This window comes from Gouania willdenowi, chromosome 24 (assembly GCF_900634775.1).
Source record: "Gouania willdenowi chromosome 24, fGouWil2.1, whole genome shotgun sequence".
NCBI lineage: Eukaryota > Metazoa > Chordata > Actinopteri > Blenniiformes > Gobiesocidae > Gouania > Gouania willdenowi.
In genome coordinates, this window is record NC_041066.1 from 19,064,499 (window position 1) to 19,084,790 (window position 20,292).

Sequence of the window (20,292 nt, forward strand, 5' to 3'; positions counted from 1 at the left end):
GTGTGGCTTTTTTTTCTAAACATTTTTTAAAGCAGTTTTGATAAGTGCGGTGCTAATGTGAGAACAGAATAATAATAATGATGAAAATACTTTAGCAATTTGAGATCTGCTGAATATGAATAAAGCCCAGGCTTGGTGGTTCCTCATTAATTAATCCCAAAAGTCTTCCAATAATGTAAATCCCTAACACTAATGGCACTGAGACATATTTTGTAACCATTTTATGTTTTATCCCTCACTCCAGATCATTTCAGTATATGTAATTCCTTAAGAATCCCATAAACAGCACAGGCCAAATGACAGAATTGGGTAAAATCCAACCACGCAAAGTTTGTCATCTGAAATATTTTAATCGTTATTATTGAAATCTCAAGCAATACGTGAAAAAATAACAGTGAATACTTTGTGAATGCAGTTAAACATCAACGAAACGAAACAAACCATACATATTTGCATAGAAGTGTGAACATCTCCAAACTGTTTCACATAGCTGGGGAAGGAATGAAGGCATGTAGCTAAAGGCTACACTAATTAAACACATCATTGCATTATTACAATTAAAGGTGCTCTGCATACAAAAAAACAACAACTAGCGCAGTGAATGATACAGTACCAGTGTAGAAAAACATTGTGTACTTAACCTTTGCAATCAGCATGTCTATTCCATACATTCAAAATCCCAAGAGACACATTTAGAGACAGAATTCTCAAAGCAAAATACAACGAATAAGTAACAGATAAAATAATTAAACAAAGACATAAGTCAGTAGCTGCAATAGAAGTTCACTGTAAAACCCAGCGGAAAGCTGCAATTGGCTGATGAATGACAGACTTGCTGTAATATCAGAAGTGCCGACGGCCCTGACTGCGTCTGACGTGTTGAGGTACCTGCAACACAAGCCAGGGTTGGGGGGGGGTCAATTACATTTTTCAATTACAATTACGTCTTCAATTATCCATGTTCAATTACAACTCAATTATGAATTCTGTGATGACATTTTTTCCAATTACAATTAGTAGTTTCTCCCTGAAAGTCAATTACAATTACAATTAATCACAATTACTGAGCCTGAAATAAACGAGCCCATAAAATGTATCCTAACTCTTGTGTTAGCTTCCTGTTAGCATCTCTGATGTTAACGGGTCAATTTTTAACCATGTCTTAAAGTTAAATGAGCTGTAAAATACACAAAAAAATATTATCCATCATCTAATTTGTTTTGGTATTAATATGTTTGGTATGGGTCAGTAAAGTGCTCAATTTCTTTTTTTTTTTTAAATTGTAAAATGATCCTAAAGAGAACTGACAGATAGTGGGAAAAGTGAATATGAAACACATTTGAATAATTGTTAACTCCGTATATGTGTAAGTCATAGAACTGTAACACGGTTCCCTAGTTTTGCGTATCATTAAATTGTAATGAACAGTTTTTGTAGAATTTCCGTGAAATTCCATAGAATTATAATTACAAAGTCAACTATCTAAACTCAATTACATTTCAATTATGATTACAACAGCAACACCCTTCTTCTTTTACAATTTCAATGATAATTACGCTGTAACTGAAAATAATTATCAATGACGCAATTCCAATAATAATTGACCCCGACCCTGATGTTGTTTTAAATCATTTGTATCAGACGAGAGTTGTTGCACGAGCAAACCTTTGGGGTGTCGGGGCTGCCAAAAGGTGAAAGCTCCAGTGAATTCTCCTTGTCGGACGAGTTGTTGTGACGATACAGGGAGAACTTCCTCTTCAGTGCTTCAGCAATAAGAGCGGCCGGGTCGTTAAGCAATGCTGTGCCTCCCTTACTGCGTCTCTTCTTGACTGGTGTCCCCCCTGGTGATCTACAAAGGAAAAGAACAGATGAGCAGGGTTCTTGCCTGCGCTGTTGAGCGTAGGGGTGATTTTGATCCCCTATGGCAGTGTTCCCCAACCTTTTTTGTCCAATGTACCCCTTTTCTTTTCTGTCTTAAGGCGAGTACCCCTTTATTTTGTTAATTTGCTTCAGAAGGCTCGTCTGAAAGCTTAACTCATATTTTTCTGATGTTTTGACCATTTTCGGTGTGGATCTTCACCTTTTTTTTTATGTATTTTAAATAGTTGTGGCACAATGTATTATTGATAGATAAGGAAAATGTCTGTGAGCAAGTGGAAATTTGTCGCAAAATTTTAGAAAAATAAATTAACAAATGCTTCAGTGGTTGGAAACCACTGCCCGACGGTGTGATTTTGATCCCCTAAGATGTGATGTCACCTCCTACATTAAGTTTCAACTAGCGTATGGGGTTTTTTTTTCTTTCCGTCTTAATCGGTACCGCTGAGGAACGCATAAAAAATAATTTTTAAAAATTAACCCAAGTAATTCAAGAGTACTAAAGGCTAACTGAATAAATATTACAGAGTGCAGAGCCCGTATTTTAAATCTAAATATTGCAGACGATCAGGTTCATTTAATCGTGGCAACCAAAATCACGATCACTATTAAAATTTGATGAAATGTGCAACCCTAAAAGTTAGACAGTAACAAAGATATATATTAAAAAAAACAATTGAGGATGCTGCCCCCGCGACCCGGAAACGGCTAAGCGGGAGAAGATGGATGGATGGATGGAACTTTAGCTTTGGCCCACAGAGAGTTGTAAATTTCAAAATTTTCCAAGGGGGATGCATCCGTACCACCCTACAACACTCATGCCGGCAGTGCTCGCTCACACACCACGCCATCCCCCTACGCTGTGAAAAATTCCTGGTGAGAACCCTGGATGAGTGTCCTTTCCTGTTTCTTGTTTTAAGGAACGCTGCCATTGACTAATATAGCAAAGGAAAAACATACAAATCAACAATAATCATGAACCTCCTACCTCTTCACTGAGCGCAGCTTAACTTGATTCAAGTCCTTCAGTACATCCAGCATGGAGGGGATCTCTTTATTATGTGAACCCCTGCCGGGTCGTGAATCCCGGGGCTTTAGCTGACCTTTACCAAGGTTGTTTTCATTCTTCCTGCGCTGTCGGATCAGCTCAGCCACACTCAATATCTCAGAGGAGGAAGTGGGGATGGGGGGAGGAAGAGGAGGAGGAGGAGGTGGTGGTGGTGCTGGGCATCGAGGAGTGGAAGTGAGAGGTGAAGGAGAAACTGAAGGAGCACATGGAGTATTGGTTACATCTAAGACGTTTAGGAAGAACAAAAAAATAGGGTTAATTCCATCAAGTTCATTTTGTCATCTTTTTTAAATTAATATGAGATGATATAAGAACTCATAAGGACACATTGAAGTGATCAGCAAGTGCCTCTGAGGAAGACTGACAGTCAAAACATGCCAGGAGATCAAAGAACAGTGGTCTGAATAAATTAAATCTTAACATATTGTAATAAGGGTTGTCGATGTTTGGTAGAAAGAGACATAAGCTTGTTCTTTCTCAAAAAGAGAAAAAAGGGGGGAAAAGAAGAAAAAGGAAAAAAGAAGAAAAAGAAAAAAAAAGAGGAAATAAGAAAGAAAAAAGGGGGAGGAGATAAAAAAGACATGAGCTTTTTTTCAAAAAGAGAAAAAAGAAGGTAAAAAGAAAAAAGAAAAAGGGGGAAGAGGGAAAAAGAATAAAAGAACAAAGTGGAAAAAAGAAAAGAAAAAAGGGGTGGAGAAAAAATGGCACAAAAAAAAAAGAAAAGAGAAAAAAGATGGGAAAAGGAAATTTTTAAAAAATGAAAAAAGGGGGGAAAGAAAGAAAAGAAAAAAGAATAATCTTTTTTAATATGGATTGTTGGACTAACGTGTACCTGGGGTGGTAACGATCATAGCAATCTGAGCTCTCAGTTTGAGCAGCTCACTCTCCAGTGCTGTGATCTTCTTTAAGGCATTAGGATCAGTTATTTGCTTCATGGATCGTCCTCTCTGGACTTGAGCTGGAGGTCGTGCTGAACATCTCCTCACATCCTGATCTAAAGCACTCAGCTTATTTGACGATAAACGGTTCCTAAAAGGAGAATCAGTCCAAGTCAATCTAATTATCAATAAGCAGTCAAGCTAATTTCATGCTATAGGTCAAAATAGTCAAACTATGAATTATTTTCAACAATAAATTCCTGAACCTTGGCATTGGTCAGCAGTACCTGGTTCTGGCTGAATCGTCGCACTCGTCCTCCAACACCCACATGACGTCAGCGAATGAAGGAATTGCTGATGCTTCCATGGTGACGTCGACATATCTATGCATCCTGTAACTAAGTAACGGGATCTGAAAGAACAAAAAAAAAGGTGAGTGACCTTCGCATTCTGTGTCACAAGTTATCAGTGTCAAAATCAAATAGCGACAGCATGCAGATTTGTATTAGCTTGTGACATTAGTTTAGCTTTAACCTTGCGTGCACATTTGGTCACACGACAGGACCAACGTGTGATTCATGAAACAGTCGTGTTTTACCAATCCCAGGGTACAAATGATCGGGTGTTGATAAATGCTGCGGCTGAGTTTGATCGTCATTAACTGGGCCCCGCCCACTGAGGTCAAACAAAAAAATAAAAAGAAATAATAAATACAAATTGGCATCCTCACATCTAAGGTGAAGCAAAACAAAGATGTGCTTTTTGAACGTTTAAAAACTGGAATCAAAGAAGTGCATTTAAACGCTCTGTGGAAGAGGATCAGCTACTGAGCAGGTGAAGTCTGCCCTCCTGTGTGCGCTGCGAGCAACTTCTTTTTCACTGTTTTGTGGTTGGTTCTGCTGTCGTGATTGCGCCATATTACGGTAAATTATAAATATTTAAAAAAAAATAATCTTACCATTTATTTTGAAATGTGAGACTAATTATAATCATAAAATCATACTTAATGTGTTAAAATGTAAGACTTGAAACATTGATTTAAGACATTTTAATGACAATTAAGGCCTTATTTTTAGATTAATCAATAGATTAATCAATTTAATGCCTTTTTCAGACTTTTTAAGGATCCGTGGGAACTAGTGATAAACCGATACATCGGTCGGCCGATATTATCGGACGATTTTTGCATTTTTTACGTGTATCGGTTGATGCGGGCTGCTGCATTCGCTGATGTGCAATAATTACAGAAAACAGAAATATTTTTTACTGTTCTTGTTCTACATTTCCTTTTTCTAAAATTGAGACTTGTACCATTTGTTATCGTCATTGTGTAATTTTCATGATGTAAATTGTGGGAGCAAAAGTAGTATCGGCTCCAAATATCGGCTCAAGAAAATCTGCAGTCCGTATCGGTCATCGGCTAAAAAATCCATAGCGGGAACCCTGAATTATCCATTTAGATCTGTCCTGAATGTGTGTCTGCTTATGCTTAAATGACAGCCGAGGTTAGTTTAATACTTTATTTTCAGTCTCAGTCAGATTTAGCTTTGCTAAACCACAAATCCACTCACTCAGATTATCGTACACGAGCTCAGACCTGACGTGAGATCTGATCGTTTACGTCAGAGATGATAAATACCAAAGCTTGCGTGAACATGGTGGACCGCACGTTATACGCTCAGATTCTGAACGTATGAACGCTTGACAAATGAGGGCCAGGGAGTGTGTAGTTGTGTACCTCAAAGTGGACCCGTGGTGTCGGCGTCAGAGGTAGATTTGTCCCGATCATTCTCACAATGCTGCGATACTGGCCACATAGCTGACTGTCCCACACAGGAACCAACTACACACACACACAATGACACACATTACGTGAGAAAACACGGACAATTTGAGCTACTAACCTGAATAAGGAAAGTATTTGTGCACTTACCATTTCTGGAGGGACCCCAAAATAATCCAGGACCATGTGCAGCACTTCAACAAAATCCTCCACTAAAGACATTTGGGAGGACTTTTTTTGTTCCCTGCACCTGCTCTTCTATTACACCTGCAGAGCTCCTGGTTCTTGCTGACTGTGGTTTGGTCTGCGGCCAACACAGGATGGATGACACGCAGGTCACATACTGTCCTTTACACCTGGAAGCACAAACACAACTTAAAGTGAATTTCAAAAACCATGGCTTAAATATAAATTATCAGAGTGTGAACTTAAAATATGATTTGAAATACAGATGGAAATAGAAAGAAGTGGGGAGGGGCCACAAACCTGATTAAAGCTTTCTTGGACCAACTATATTGAATTATTCTTGTATATTTGTTTAATATTTGCACACATATTTAATCCTCATCTAATATTTAATCAGTTTTATTCTTCTGTTAATGTGATCACTGTTTGATCTCTTTGCTTTTACTTTAAAATCATGTATGTGTTTTTTTTTTTTTTTTTTTTTTTTAAAAAAAAGGAATTTCCCCCTGGAATTATTAGTGTCTTTGATTCTTATTAAAAATATTTAATTTTTCCTACTTTAAGTTATGGTTTTATTCAATCAAAAATATGTAATGATTCCATGTACAAGAGTCTTAAACTCAACCATAATAATCGTATGTTGTTAACATTTCTTTCCATTAGTCTTTTAAAAATAAGGCTGTTTTTTCCCCCACCATTATTCAAAATAAATAAATTAAATAAATTTTAAAAAAAAATTAAAAAAGGAAGTTTACTGCATTTAATAAAGAATTTTTTTTTTTACTTTTCTGTATTTTTTCTGAGTTAATGAGTTAAAAGCTTTTTAATAGAAAAGTCAGAGAAAAACAGGGCAATTTTTTGTTTATTTACTCATTTTTATTTCATCAATTCAGAAAAACCTAAACTTTTTTTTCCTTCAGTGAATGCAATGACCTTCTGTATACTATATATATATATATATATATATATATATATATATATATATATATATATATATATATATATATGCATGTGTTAGCTTTTTAAGTTAATATATTCGTTTTTTACGACAAGAATGACTGCAGTCATTAACCGAGAGCATGACCGAACCTGGCAACCTGGGACAAACACTGCAGTAAGAACCCGCATTAACCATCCGATTGAGAACATACAGTGATAAATACATTCGCACTTACCGTCGAACCGTAAAACCATTCACAAACGGCGCTGCTCTTTTAAATCCAAACCCACGTTAAAAGCGTATTTTTCCTAAAATGAGCATAAACACGTTTGAAGAGTCCTGGCTTCTTCCTCTCACGAGTACTGGCACAGGTCTGAAGTCAAATAAAGCTGCAGCAGCAAAACCTCCACTGATTGGCTGGAAGCAGACGTGTAATCAGAACAGCCAATAGGAGAGGGCGACACTGTCAATTGCTCAGCCAATTGCGAGCAGCGACCCAATAGACACCAAGTTTGTATTTTTTTGGACACGGCGGCTTCCTCCGTAGGTAAGAAAACAGTCAAATCTCACTTTAACTACAAATACAACATTTCACTTATTTATTGTCTGTAGTTTAACTTCACAGCAGTGTAGTAAATCAAACCTGTTTGTATTTTTAGTAAGCTTTGTCTGACTTAGAACTTGTATTGCTAACGTCATTAGCCACCGGTTAGCTTAACCTTAAAACAGCATGACTGCTCGTCTCTCATAAAGTAGATTTACTGACTAATCTAGCGTCACATTGGTAATATGACGTTACCAATGGGTCATGTAGTCACAGAATCAGGCTCTTATATGTGTATTCTGTTAATTTTACAAAAATATTAAGCTTTACTATAGCGATCTGAGATCAAACTGAGTTAAAGGTTAAATGGCTTGTATAACAATCAATGTAGCGCAGGAAAATATTGTATTTATCAAATGTGTATTTTATTGGATTTTGCATTTGTTAATGGTGAAGAATGGGGGTAGGAATTAAAAAGCAAAGGTCGAACAATTCTACTGTTTATTATAATGAAAATGACCTTGTTTTTTTTTTTTTCAAGTAGGCCTATGGATAGTTACCCCTCATTGGCCAGTTTAGATCACGTGATTGGTGCACCACGTGATTTAGAGTTCCGTCAGTTGTATTTCAGCTACCCCGCTAACCCTTTTATTTTAGCCCTAACCCAGGAAATACCCTAAAATGTTTATTTTTGTCGGATACGTATTTTTTAAAGGTGGAATTTACCGTGTTAGACATGTTAAAATGAATAAATGTATATGTCAAATGTGGGATTCGAACCCACGTTAGCGGATAGAAGAATCCTTAAGTGCGGCGTCTGTTTTTCGGACCTTTTCTACATAAGCGTAATATGCCTGTGTTTTTTCACCGTGCCAGGATGTCCGCAAACCTTTCAAAATACATTTACAAAAAAAAAAACAAAAAACATTTTAGGGTATTTCACTGCACCGTTTTTAACTTTATGAAAATTAGGCTTTATAAATTCCTTTTACTGATTTAGTTTACCGATTCGAGTTTTTCTAACTTTACATTTAGGTTTTCTTTGTATTTTCTCACACAATAACATACCTCAGGGTGTGCATTCATTGCATTGTGTATGAAAAGTTTTGTAGTACAATTGAAGCTTGTTTGCTTTTGATCCTTTGTGTTCTTAGGTTTGTAACTGAAATGATGGACGCACTGTCAGTGGTGAGTCAGCTACGTGACTTGGCCTCAGAGCCACAGAACCGGGAGACCATAGTCCAGGACCAGGGCTGCCTCCCAGGCCTGGTTCTCTTTTTGGACCACAAAAACCATGAAGTGCTGTTTGCCACTCTGCAGGTGGGGCTTTATGGCCAAGTCAGATAGAGTTTAGATATTTAATAATGTACCCCTGTGCCTTGTAGAATAAATATAGATCGTTCATTATTTTATTCTTCTTAGACTCTCCGCTACTTGGCTGAGTTGTCTCCCAACATTCCCACCATGAAGAATGAACTGGGAATGATGGTGAGCTTGGAGAATCTTATGACAAGGTAAAACACTGAGTTTTTATTATTAGTTTTTAGGTGAGCTCATTATTACGATGGTGTATTAGGGCCGCATTAAAGTAAAATGAAATAAGAAATCTGCACATTTTGAGATTTAATTTATATTCTTTCAAGAATAAAGTTGTCATTTTATGAGAATAAAGTCGTATCTTAATAAAATCGTAATTTTATGAGATTAAAGTCATATTAGTTCAAGATTAAAGTCAATATTTCCAGAATAAAGTCAATATTTCCAGAATAAAGTCAATATTTCCAGAATAAAGTCATTATTTCATGATTGAAGTCGTAATTTTATGAGATTATGGTCACATTATTTCAAGATTAAAGACGGAATATTTCCAGAATAAAATTAAAATCCAAACAGGATCTTGTCAGTGTTGTGGTCACTTGTGTGTTATGGAGAATGTGGAGTACTAAGTGAGGTTTAGTTCCCTTTAGGTTTCACACATGGTGAAATACTGAGCCTTTTGGCACATCATCACCACACTGTTATTAGCTTAAGGACTTTAAAGCGATTATGTTGTGACTAAAGAACCAGACTGATTAGGAGCAAATTAATTATTTTATTGTGGAGGAGGAACTGAGTGGCAGTGAAGGGCTATACCGTTAAGAGTTTTTTAAGAAATAGCTTTATTCTCATAAAATTACGACTCTATTCTCAAAACTTTAATCAAATAAAGTTACGACTTTATTCTCATAAAATTACGACGTTAAAGGTGCAGTCTGTAACTTTCAGATCCTTCAAACCCCGCTGCTCTTTTGCTCTGCCTTCAAACTTTCCAAAGTCCCTCCCCAGAGGAGCTATTAAGCTCACATTAGCCCGACAGCAACATCACAGTAATATAACATGCACTGTTAAGAGCATATTACTGCTCTATTACTTCTCTCTCTCAATGTGCACACAACAATCTATCAGTGGCAGCAGCAGCAGCGTAACAACACAGTGTCACTCACAGCAGCCCACACGGAGGCTGCTGTGAGTGACGGCGCTCCAGGCACTACCTTGCTATGAGCATTGCTGTGTTTTGGCCACTGCGGAAAGGGGGCGGGGGCTGTGGGCTACAGCTGTCAGACAGTCCATCAAACACAATCCTGGCTCTGATTGGTTCTTTTTGCTCGTGGTGCAATCTGCCAAAGGCTGCAGGAGGAGTAGGCGGGACTCAATGAGCCTGTTTTTTTTCACACAACCTACTAGTTTCATGTAAGGCTGTCCTTTCATAGTGACAGCTTTAGCAAACATGACAAAAAGTCACTTTTATAAGAGTTACTGACTGCACCTTTAATCTCGTAATGATCAGATTTGTCTTTATTTTAATGTGGCCCTAATGTGCCGTCATCCTCTATAGCCACTGCTTTGTGTTAATATCCACCAAAGCACATTTTAAAATATTCTAACATCTTCATACAGGACCGGCCTTTCTGTTGACATCACTGCCCTCGCTCAGGAGGTTTACAATATTCTCAGCGCACCCGCTCGTCCCACGTCACACACACCTGATAGAAGGAAGAAGTCCCAGTTTTTCATCAACTCCTCCAACAAGAAGGCCAAGTCTGTGACACTGCTCATCAAAGGGATGGACAGCACGGTGAGCAACGCCTCTGATTCACACACAATGGTTCATTCATGTCAACACAGAATGTTACATCAGTGTGTCTGTGTTTTAAAGGACCAGCGAGGCTTGTGTGAAGAGGCTCTACTGAAGGTCAAAGGCGTGATTAGCTTTACGTTCCAAATGGCCTCTAAAAGGTGCACGGTTCGAATCCGATCAGACCTGCCCACTGAGGTGAGGCTCCTGCTTAGACCCTGACCTCAAATTACACTTATCGGCTGTGTTCCTAATGGCATACTACAAACATTGAAAACATTTTAAGTGAGAAAATGACCAAGTAGAATATCAACGTGCTCATTTGATCATAAAACTCACACAAACACATTTAATGCTGACATTACAGAGATTTTCTGAGACCTTCCATCTAAACTTCTGGTATAACTTCAAAACAAGAGCCCTATTTACAAAAGGGTTAAAAAAAAAAACTAATGGAAGACAAGAAGAGATGCTTTTGTTTTGAAAAGGGGATGTTTGACGTTGAACTTGAAGCCGGTCCCAGGAGGATTTTACGTTACACTACGATATATCCCGATACGATACACATCGCGATGTATCACAATATCAATTATTACAGATTTCACCTTTACAAGTACAAAATGGTATAAAATACAATTATTATTATTTTTTTTAACTAGTGAGAACAAGTAAATGGTAATTAATTGTAATTCAAATGGAAAAACAAGTGTTATGTTTATTAAACTGACAAATTACATTTTTCAAAAAAGTTTTAACATTTGCTTCGACAACAGATTCTGATTCTGTTAAATTCTTTAAAAGAAAAGTAAGCACATACATCTATAAAAGTGTCCAGTATGTTTTATGAAAATAAAGTGCAACTCAACTTCCAAGCTAACGTGCATTGAGGAGTGAGTTATTTTAACAAAGTCCAATGTGGTTCACCGACACATAACCAGGCGTTTACGTGCTATGCTTATGTTGGTACAATTAAATGTTTTTTTCACAAAAAAAAAAATTGTTAAAAAAATCAATTTGAACATTTTTTTTTAAATCGATACGATAATCGTGCGATGAAATACCGAGATATATCACCGAAAAGATTCTTTCTTACACCCTTATTCCTCACCGTGTATACTTAAATGTCCCCATATAGTATACAGTATTTCTCACATACTCAATCTTAACATACTATCTAAAGGCAGGCATACACCGTGCGGTTTTTGGCTTATTTTGAGCTTAATTTTCGACTCGTGCGTCTATTTTGTGGGATTGTGCGAGTCTCAGCTAAATCGTGTGTCGTGCATCGTGTAGTATACATACAGTCATGAGAAGCGATGAACACCTCACGACCAGCTCCCGATCAACAATCGTATGGTCGTAAGGAAATCAAACATGTTTGAAATCCAGTCGCTCCTCGTGAGGTTATCTCACAGTTGAAGCAGTGCCATGGCCCGGCTTGCCGTAAACTCTCACACCACAGGATCACTGTAAAATTGACGGACTGTACTGCCCACGTCTGTCCATCCATCTCCTGGTCCATCACATCGCCGTCTTTTCTTTTTTTAAAGCTCTTTTTGCTGAGATTTGTGAGTGTCTCTCTCCACTTCCGGGTTTTTTTCTTCGTGTGTTTTAATGGCGACGCTTCAGAGTTCTTCTTCTAATTTGTATGCCGCATTTCCGGAAATATAACCCCAACGTGTTGTGAATAAACGTACAGTGTGAGCAGTCAGATCGTGTCAGAGTGTCGGTTCGTATAGTGTGAGAACATGAATTGTGAGCTGCACAGTTTGAGCTGGAGCTGAGTACAACGATTGAAAAAATCAGTGTATCCCAGGCTTAATGTGAACGCACTACATTCTCATTTTAACGTCAGACTTTGAGTAGTACGTTAGTATGACATTTCCAACACAGACACTAAAAATCTATGACTTCCCTTTGTGTTTCTAATTAGAGTCTAGTATCAGCTATAGCTGCGACCAAGGTGCTCTCAGCTCAACAAGTAGTGAAGAATGAAGCAGGAGAAGAGGTAAATGACCCACTGTAATCTCTACACTAGACTGTCAACACGTTTTACATCTTAACTATTTTTGGATTTTCCAGGTTTACGTCCCACTAAACTCATGTGGAGTAGCGGTGCCACAGAACTCCGTCCTGCCAGATTACCTTCCGGAGGAGGAGGAGAGTCCAGAGAAAGCAACGGATCGAGCTGTTTCTCGCACAACAGCGAAGGAAGACACCAGTGGGAGCTGGCTCAACACCGCTGCTAGTTTCCTCACTAAAACCTTTTACTGGTAATACTGGAATACTTGATACAGGGTTGAGAGAGAACACTGGTGAACTACATAACCTTCACATCCCTAATGAGAACATTGCAATGCGTTTAATGCATTGTAATGAAAATTTCCACTTTGAAATGTCTTTTTTCCTGTACAAACTTAGTTCTGCTACATTTTGTGTAAATATTTTCCTGCTTATCGCTACTACTTTTTCTTCATATGCAAGTTTTACATTTTCATGTCGTTTTTTTCCCCCTTTTCTGTCAGTAGCCATTTCTGAGTAGAAGAAAAATAAATGTAGAAATATATACCTGTGTTTGCCTTTGACCTACAGTTTGAAAAACACACACAAGGTATCAATTAAAGTTTTATTAGTCTTTTTAAACAATACCGCTGCAGCAGTTAAACAGATGTTTCAGTTTGACAAAAGTTCAGCAGACCATTGTCCACATAAGGACAGGAACGTTTGTAAAAACATTTGTAGTATTTACTGTATTATTGCTAGTTTATAACATGCAGCTGTACATAAAGGAAACCACGTCCAGCTAAATGACAAGAAAACTGGGCAGTGCAATAGTGTTGACTCCCATTTATTCTGATTCTGTAATTTAAATATTGAAATAATACAAGTTGTGACAGGAAAATTGATAAATGAAGAGGAAACTTTGATAGTGCCCATGTTTACACTGCAGTAAGGCAAAGGAGGGTCAACATTAGCAGCATTTCATCTTCAATCCTTCATCCAGAAAGATTATTTATTTTTAGACATGATCAAAAGGTAAATTATGTATTTTCCTACAGAAGTTGATTAAATCAAGGTGCCAACAGAGGTTTTAAGTTAAAGCAGGTCACTGTTTCAGTGTGTGGGGGTAATAATGAACAAAAAGGGCAAGACTCAAAACAGTCGTTTTCTCTCTAAAAAAAATAACAAATTATTTTAATATTAACAGCAATTAAATAAATCTAAACAAAAAAAATCCAGCATTTACATCTTTAATTCTCATTATCCTGAGGAACAAGGACTTCCATTATATCATTATTAATAAACCTAGAATCCATAATACTCCATGAGCCCATCTTCCCCAAATAATAATAAGCTCCAGTAGACAACACTGTCGACTTAGCAGAATATATTACATCACATGACACTCTCTCGTCTTATTCATATTGTTTCATCTCAGTGTTGGAATCTAAACTGTTCAGTAACATTTCTTTAAAATGTTGAAGCTGAATTATTCCAGTTGGAGACCATTAAACATGCTGATAATCATCTCAATATTACAATTTTTATGCAGAAAAACTCTTCAAGTAATGTCGCTGCCTGAACAGCTGATGTACAACATTTGCAGTTATTACCATGTTCTCACTAGCGCACACACACGTAGCAGGTCTCCTCTGTGACTTCATCATATTTGATTGGAGAAGCTGGGACACACACACACGAAACATGAGAGACGTGTTCTTCAACCAAATAGTTTTTTCAAGGAACCGTTCAATGTCCTCTGGGAGGTTTTTTAGCGACATCTTTGGGGTTCAGATGCTAATCCGATGCTAATCCAGTGCTACGAGTTCTTCCTTTGATTCAGATCAACAGTTCCATGGCTCTCCTCACTCAGACCGTGTCCTAAAAGGGACTCAGGCAACATCTAAACACACAAAACAACAACATTAGGGTGACCATATTTTAACTGTGCACACTCAAAGTACTCAACGTTTTCTTCAATCTATCTTGTAACAACATACACTATAGTAGATACATAACTTATTGTCCATATGGTTTAAAAATTAATTTATCTCTTTAAAACATAAGTAAATCACCTTTATTATGCATTCAAACAATCTGTCCTTGAAAAATCTTATATAAACCTTAAAGGTTCCATATCATGCTATTTTTCACCTTCTCCATTTGTTCTAAGAACCCCAAAAACATAGTATTTGAGGTTTATTTTCACAAACTCGCCTGTTTTCCAGAGTTTTAGCCTCTGAAAAGTCACTTTCTGAGCAACTGTACACAAACAGGCTGATTTGCGGCCTACTTATGCATATTCATGAGTGGGCGTGTCTATAGACGGGACAGTAGGGCCAGAGAACGGCCCGCCCTCGTCCCACCCACTCCGTAGCCGAGCTCATGCTGCTTTATAAACACGGGACACAACGTGGGGGCAGGGCGTTCACCGGTACATACATAGACTGTAGAAAATACATAAATAAAACTGCACGAAGGACGCCTTTGTGGGCGTGTCTGTTTACATGTCAATCACGGCAGAGAGCTTCCTGGAGGCGTGGCTTCTCCAGCTCAGTCCCGCATCAAATTCGTCATCAAAGTGAGAGCGCGTCATCAAATTGTAGCGAGGTGTTTGGGCTCGCCCTGCAGTAAGAAAGGAGCAAATCACCCTCTAACTAACGATTGAGAGAATCAATGAAAAAAACACTTTATCCCTAATAGCACTTTATGATGTTTAAAGCACAAAAAATTAATTTAGCATAACATGGGCGCTTTAAAATGTCTCAATACGAGAAACCTCTCCTCATAGAAATAAAAACTATAACAAAAAACCTCAAGGCTTTCAGAACATTAAATATACACTTCAATAAATAACTGATTTTAACTTGCTATCATAAGTTTCTCCTCGAATAAAAATCTCTCTCTGAACCCCAATTCATGGAGGTTTTATCATCCAGGAAGTTTTTCCTGCTGACATGTTTTTATTCAAGGAAATCCACTAATATTTGGTCTATTTCTGTCTCTCTCTTCTCTCTGCTACGTGTGTGATGATTTAGTTAAAACAAAGCAGCGTCTTTAATGATTGCATGCCGTGTGAGTAAAATGATGCCGTAAAAAACAACTGTTTAGCTTTCAGAAACTGGTGGAATTTCTCAGATAGAACAAATATGAGCGGAGTTGCAGACTTTTAAAATAACGTGTTCTCATGATGCATTCAGGGTATCTGGGAATTTATAAAAGCCAGCCCGACAGATGTGAAAAGAGGACATGTCTGGGTAAATCCGGACGTATGGTCACCCTAAACAACATAGGTTCATGTCCCCTGTGTTTGGAAACGAGTGACATACTGCCCTAACCTGTCAGCGTTTCTAGAAGAAGAACTAAAGTTTTGGGGGCTGACCTGGTCTTTGCTGGGCTGATATCTCATCAATGCCACTCAAAGGCTTTTTCAGACCATTTTCTGTGAAGGCTACAAACGGGGTTCTCCCCTCTCCGTCCTGCTGTGGCTGCTGCTGCTCCTCTCCTTCAGGAGGAGACAGCCTGGAATGTGAAGGCAGTAGAATTACCTCCTCAAACTCCCCATTCTCTCTGTGAAAAAAAAGAAAACACTGCTTCATCCACAACATATTAACATAACCACTGATTCTATTTCTGTTTGAAAGAAAAAATCCTTTTCAGTCTTATTTATACAACATCAAGTACAACACTGGCTGTGTTCCAAATGTCATCATACTAATATACTACTCATACTCATAGTATGGGTAGATTGAGTGAGCAAGAAATACCCGGATGTATCCTAATATATTTGGGACATTTAAGTATGCACGGTGGGTACACTCCTCATACTTGACAGTCCCATGATGCATTACAGGCAAAACGTAAAGTCGTCCTGTGACCAACTTCAAGCTAAAAATCCAACACATTATTTTTTAGAAAGAGTCCATTCGTACGGTTGCAGTACAGACAAACCCCAATGCTATTGGTACGTTTACCAAAGTACACGTACGTAGCGTCTCAGGGTTAGGCTTAGATTATAACCCTATATCAAGGGTTAGGGTTAGGTTTAGTCTTAGTCACGTGACCTAAACTGGCCAATGAGATGCACTGCGTACGGATAGAATTTTGGTATATTAATACGGCAACCGTACAGACAGCCACTGCTTATTTCTTAACTCTTTAGTAAATAGGGCTTTTGTTTTGAAGTCAACAGGAAGTTTTGTCAGTAGCACAATGGTGACTCTCTCCGAAAATCTCGGTATGAAATGGATCAAATGAGCACATGTTGATATTCTACTTGGTCACTTTCTCACTTAAAATTCAGAACTTTCAAAGGTGGAGAATCAACAGATATTCATCCTCAGTGTGATTCAGGGTTTTGTCATTCGAAATGTATCTTAGGAAACTTGGAAGTCTATTTCAGTGGGAACGCTCAGCATCCTAATCCTCCTAATCATACTAATAGTGTATAGTAGATAATATATACTCATTGAGTTTGTAGTGTATAGTACGGAGTGTGCCATTTAGAACACAGGTGCTAATCATGGCGCTAATGCTAACATCAAAGACCTCTGTGCTGTGGTGATGCTGAGGTGTGAGCTGGAGTCAGGTTTGCTGCTCCCGTTACTGCTGAGGGTTAGGGACAGTGTTTTTTCAGGCGTAGCAGCAGAAGTCTCTGTCAGAGGAAAATGAATCAGTGACTAATGAGCACAGGATTGATAACAGGATGAAAGGTCTGTTTAAAGTGTGTAAGAAGTTACCTGCACCGTCTCCGTTCTGGACTTTCTAAAGAGAAAAAAAAAAGAAAACGACACCTCAGATTAACGTTATAGAGTGGGAGCCATTACCAGTCTGATAATCTGATTTTAATCTACCTTTTCTGTGGCATCTGAGCGTCTCGTTCTCTTCATGATCTCCTCAAGACGCTGTGAGAAAAGAAGAGTAGAGAAACTTCTAAGGCCAATTTGCATTAGGTTTTAATGGAGCCTTAGTTCATTCGCTTTTATCAGAGTTTAAAATCACCTCAGTGATATTTTCTTCCAACCATAGTAGAGGAGGGTGTAAACTAGAAAAAGTGCAGCTAAAAGGTAAGAAAACGTCACCTTCTTCCTCTCCAGGCGTTCAGCTTCCTCTTTCTGGAAGTGTTTCTCTCTCTCCTGCCGCAGTCGTTCCACCTCCTCTTGCTGTCGAGACTCCTCCTCTTCTTTCTAAAATAACAAATGTAGCCTTTTTTAATTTAAACACTTATAAAGTCCGTTTATCTATGGAAGCCCATTCCTGCCAGTTAAAAAACCCAAAAAATTAGGAAAAGTAAAAAAAAAAAAATCTAAGTAATAATTATGACATACTATCTCATAATTATGACTTAGAATCTCATAAATACTATCTCATAATAATGAGATACTAACACCAAATGGCATGTATCTCATAATTATGACTTATCTGATAATTATTGATAGTATTTCATAATTGACAGTATCTTCGTATTTCATAATTATGACTTAGTATCTTCGTATTTCATAATTATGACTTAGTATCTTCGTATTTCATAATTATGACTTAGTATCTTCGTATTTCATAATTATGACTTAGTATCTCACAATTATGACTTAGTATTTCATGTTTATTTGATAGTATCTCATAATTATGACTTAGTATTTCATGTTTATTTGATAGTATCTCATAATTATGACTTAGATTATTTTTTCAGCTAGTTTTTCTTTTATTTACTGGTGGTAATGGGTTTCCATGTGTATCTAAATCTTTGTATGTTTTCCATGTTTAACGAGTGCCTCTTCATCTCTGACCAGTTTTTGAAGTCTCTGTAATTCATCTCGTTCATTCTCCAGTCGTTCTTCCTCAGCCTTCTTCTCCTCTTCCTCCTTCCTCATCCTCTCCTCTGCCTGACGCTGAGCCTCCTCCTCTCTCTTCGCTCTCTCTTCAGCTTTACGACGAGCCATCTCCTCCTTAGCCAGCCTGTGGGGGGCCACATTGAGACAGTTAACAGTGCACGTGCTCCTGGTGGGTCTCATGCACGTGGCCCAGCGTGCACACCTGGCCTGCTCCTCTTGGTGCTTCTGCTCCTCTTCCTCTCGCTCTCTCTGCTCACGGGCCAAGCGGCGCTTCTCAGCCAGGATCCGACTCGCCTCCTCTGGGTCTGTGGTTCCTGCTGTAGCTTTCTGAGCTGGAGAACTTCTTCCATTCTCTAAGACAGAGGTTGGACATTTTTATCACAGCATTTTGAGTAATGACCTATCTGATTAGAAAATAAAAGGGTCTGTGTTTTTGTAGTTTTCTGTATTTCTATTTAATATTTTTCTGTTAATCTGTGTATTTCTGGTGTTGTATTGTGTGTTTTTAACTCAACTTTTTTTTATATATAGCGCAAATTACAACAAAGTCATCTCAGAGCGCCTAACAAAATATATGGTCCAGAATATTTTTCTTTGTGATTTTGTATATTTTCTCTTATTTTGTGTGTTTATGTAGTCTTGTGTATTTCTGTAGTATATGTTGTACATTTTTCTGTTGTTCTGTGCATTTTTGGTGTTGTATTGTGTATTTTTGGTGTTGTATTGTGTGTTTTAGTCATTTTTGTTGTCATTTTGTATATTTTTCTCTTATTTTGTGTGTTTTTGTTGTCTTGTGTATTTCTATTATCTTTGTTGTATATTTTTCTGCTATTCTGTGTATTTTTGGTGTTGTATTTTATGTTTTTAGAGTCAATTTTGACATTTTGTGAATTTTTCTATATTTTTGCATATTTTTTTACTTTGAAGGCAAAATACAAAATTGGACCAAGGGTCACCAGTTCCCGATAACATGTCAAATACTAGCTTAGCTACATGCAACGTCTGTGGCATTTAACCCCTACCAATCAAAGCGGTGCCACTTCTGAACCTGGTTCCGCTAGAGATTTCTTCCTATAAAATAGAGGGAGTTTTTTCTTCCCACTGTCGCTAAATGCTTGTTCATGTGGATCTTGTTGGGTTCTTTCTTTCTTACTATGGACTTTATATTTTGTTCAGCGCTTTGAGATGACTATTGTATTTTACGCTATATAAATAAAGTTGAATTGAATTGAATCTTGAGGCAAGTGTAAAAAAGAAGTTAAGTGATAACAAACCGTTTGATTCAGCGCCTGCTGTTGGTTTCTCTGTGGATGATTTGTTCTGACCCAGTGGCTGAGGTCGGGGGAGGGGAGGGCTGAGGACCTGCTCAGTGTTGGGGCTCTGTGATGTGAACTTGGCAGGACGTACATTACCAGGGTCGTCAGTTCTCGACAACTTGAGCAGCTTGGGAGTTGGAGGGCGATCTATGGCTTTCAAAGGAAGTCTGAGAGACAAAGAAAAAGAAGAGCTAGGGAGATAAACATTTCCTGAAAAACCTTGTCTGAATAAATAAAACTTCAACTTGGAACTACTACATGGAAGTCATGTGAAACTTCGAAGGAACCATCAAAGGCAATCAGCAGAAATCCTCTGACGAAGACTGGCAGTTGACAGGTGAAACATGTCAGGAGAAAAAATATTTCCTGAAAAACCTTGTCTGAATAAACTAATCCGTGTACCCTTCGTTCTTTGGTTACTCCGTTTTAAAACCAATGTTTATTTACAAATAAACCGTGTAGTTATTTTGTAGAAAAATACAAAACCAGATAAGCAGCGTTTTTCAGTTTTAAAATTAAATCTTCTGTTTGTGTGATATTTGGATAGTTACGGGAAAACTATGGATGAGCGCTTCATGTTTTAAGCTCACCACACAGAGTGACCCACAGACGGGGGCAAACTTTTACTCTGCTGCGTTTGATAAAAATGATCTTGTAACATGTTGTCCAGCTCGCACAGATGGCGAAGAGGCATAAGTTGTGTGTCGAAGACGTTTCGTTATGGAGTTATTGATGCTGGAAGTCGGAATCT

The 20,292-nt window shown here is 37.9% G+C and overlaps 3 protein-coding genes across 9 annotated transcripts in view; 1 reads left to right on the plus strand and 2 right to left on the minus strand.

Annotated features, from left to right (window-relative positions):
• Positions 1-571: 571 nt before the first annotated feature.
• Positions 572-7,101, minus strand: mtfr2 (mitochondrial fission regulator 2). Of its 2 annotated transcripts, none has more exons than XM_028439924.1 (8): positions 6,970-7,101; positions 5,759-5,964; positions 5,564-5,668; positions 4,113-4,237; positions 3,780-3,976; positions 2,867-3,140; positions 1,666-1,849; positions 572-888 (listed from the first exon to the last, which is right to left on the minus strand). In XM_028439924.1, exons 2-8 carry the CDS (start codon positions 5,828-5,830, stop codon positions 844-846), a joined length of 1,002 nt encoding a protein of 333 aa, XP_028295725.1. In that variant the 5' UTR covers positions 5,831-5,964; positions 6,970-7,101; the 3' UTR covers positions 572-843. The 2 variants fall into 2 exon arrangements, with proteins under 2 accessions (XP_028295725.1, XP_028295724.1); XM_028439923.1 differs by having other exon boundaries at positions 2,867-3,170.
• A 57-nt stretch (positions 7,102-7,158) lies between these two features.
• armc1l (armadillo repeat containing 1, like) lies at positions 7,159-12,959 on the plus strand. The gene is made up of 7 exons (XM_028439847.1): positions 7,159-7,281; positions 8,433-8,598; positions 8,701-8,792; positions 10,216-10,393; positions 10,475-10,591; positions 12,327-12,401; positions 12,476-12,959. Exons 2-7 carry the CDS (start codon positions 8,446-8,448, stop codon positions 12,668-12,670), a joined length of 810 nt encoding a protein of 269 aa, XP_028295648.1. The 5' UTR covers positions 7,159-7,281; positions 8,433-8,445; the 3' UTR covers positions 12,671-12,959.
• Positions 12,960-13,005: 46 nt separating this feature from the next.
• map7b (microtubule-associated protein 7b) overlaps positions 13,006-20,292 on the minus strand; it is a 34,405-nt gene continuing 27,118 nt past the window's right edge. For all 6 annotated transcript variants that reach the window (XM_028439935.1, XM_028439936.1, XM_028439933.1 and 3 more), the window contains 9 exons: positions 19,500-19,708; positions 18,428-18,578; positions 18,181-18,349; positions 17,476-17,580; positions 17,248-17,298; positions 17,134-17,158; positions 16,943-17,048; positions 15,777-15,964; positions 13,006-14,297 (listed from right to left, as the gene is read on the minus strand). In XM_028439935.1, the coding sequence (XP_028295736.1) occupies positions 14,287-14,297; positions 15,777-15,964; positions 16,943-17,048; positions 17,134-17,158; positions 17,248-17,298; positions 17,476-17,580; positions 18,181-18,349; positions 18,428-18,578; positions 19,500-19,708 (1,015 nt within the window). In that variant the 3' untranslated portion in view covers positions 13,006-14,286. The remainder of the gene's footprint in view (positions 14,298-15,776; positions 15,965-16,942; positions 17,049-17,133; positions 17,159-17,247; positions 17,299-17,475; positions 17,581-18,180; positions 18,350-18,427; positions 18,579-19,499; positions 19,709-20,292) is intronic.

Excerpts from the sequence above, each read along its gene's own strand:
- armc1l (XM_028439847.1), top strand. The coding sequence starts at position 8,446 with ATGATGGACGCACTGTCAGTGGTGAGTCAGCTACGTGACTTGGCCTCA. Across the intron at positions 8,793-10,215 it reads TTGGAGAATCTTATGACAAG|GACCGGCCTTTCTGTTGACA; the intron begins GTAAAACACTGA and ends ATCTTCATACAG. Across the intron at positions 10,394-10,474 it reads TCAAAGGGATGGACAGCACG|GACCAGCGAGGCTTGTGTGA; the intron begins GTGAGCAACGCC and ends TGTGTTTTAAAG.
- mtfr2 (XM_028439923.1), bottom strand. The coding sequence starts at position 5,830 with ATGTCTTTAGTGGAGGATTTTGTTGAAGTGCTGCACATGGTCCTGGAT. Across the intron at positions 3,171-3,779 it reads TATGATCGTTACCACCCCAG|ATGTAACCAATACTCCATGT; the intron begins GTACACGTTAGT and ends TAAACGTCTTAG. Across the intron at positions 889-1,665 it reads GCAGCCCCGACACCCCAAAG|GTACCTCAACACGTCAGACG; the intron begins GTTTGCTCGTGC and ends CTTGTGTTGCAG.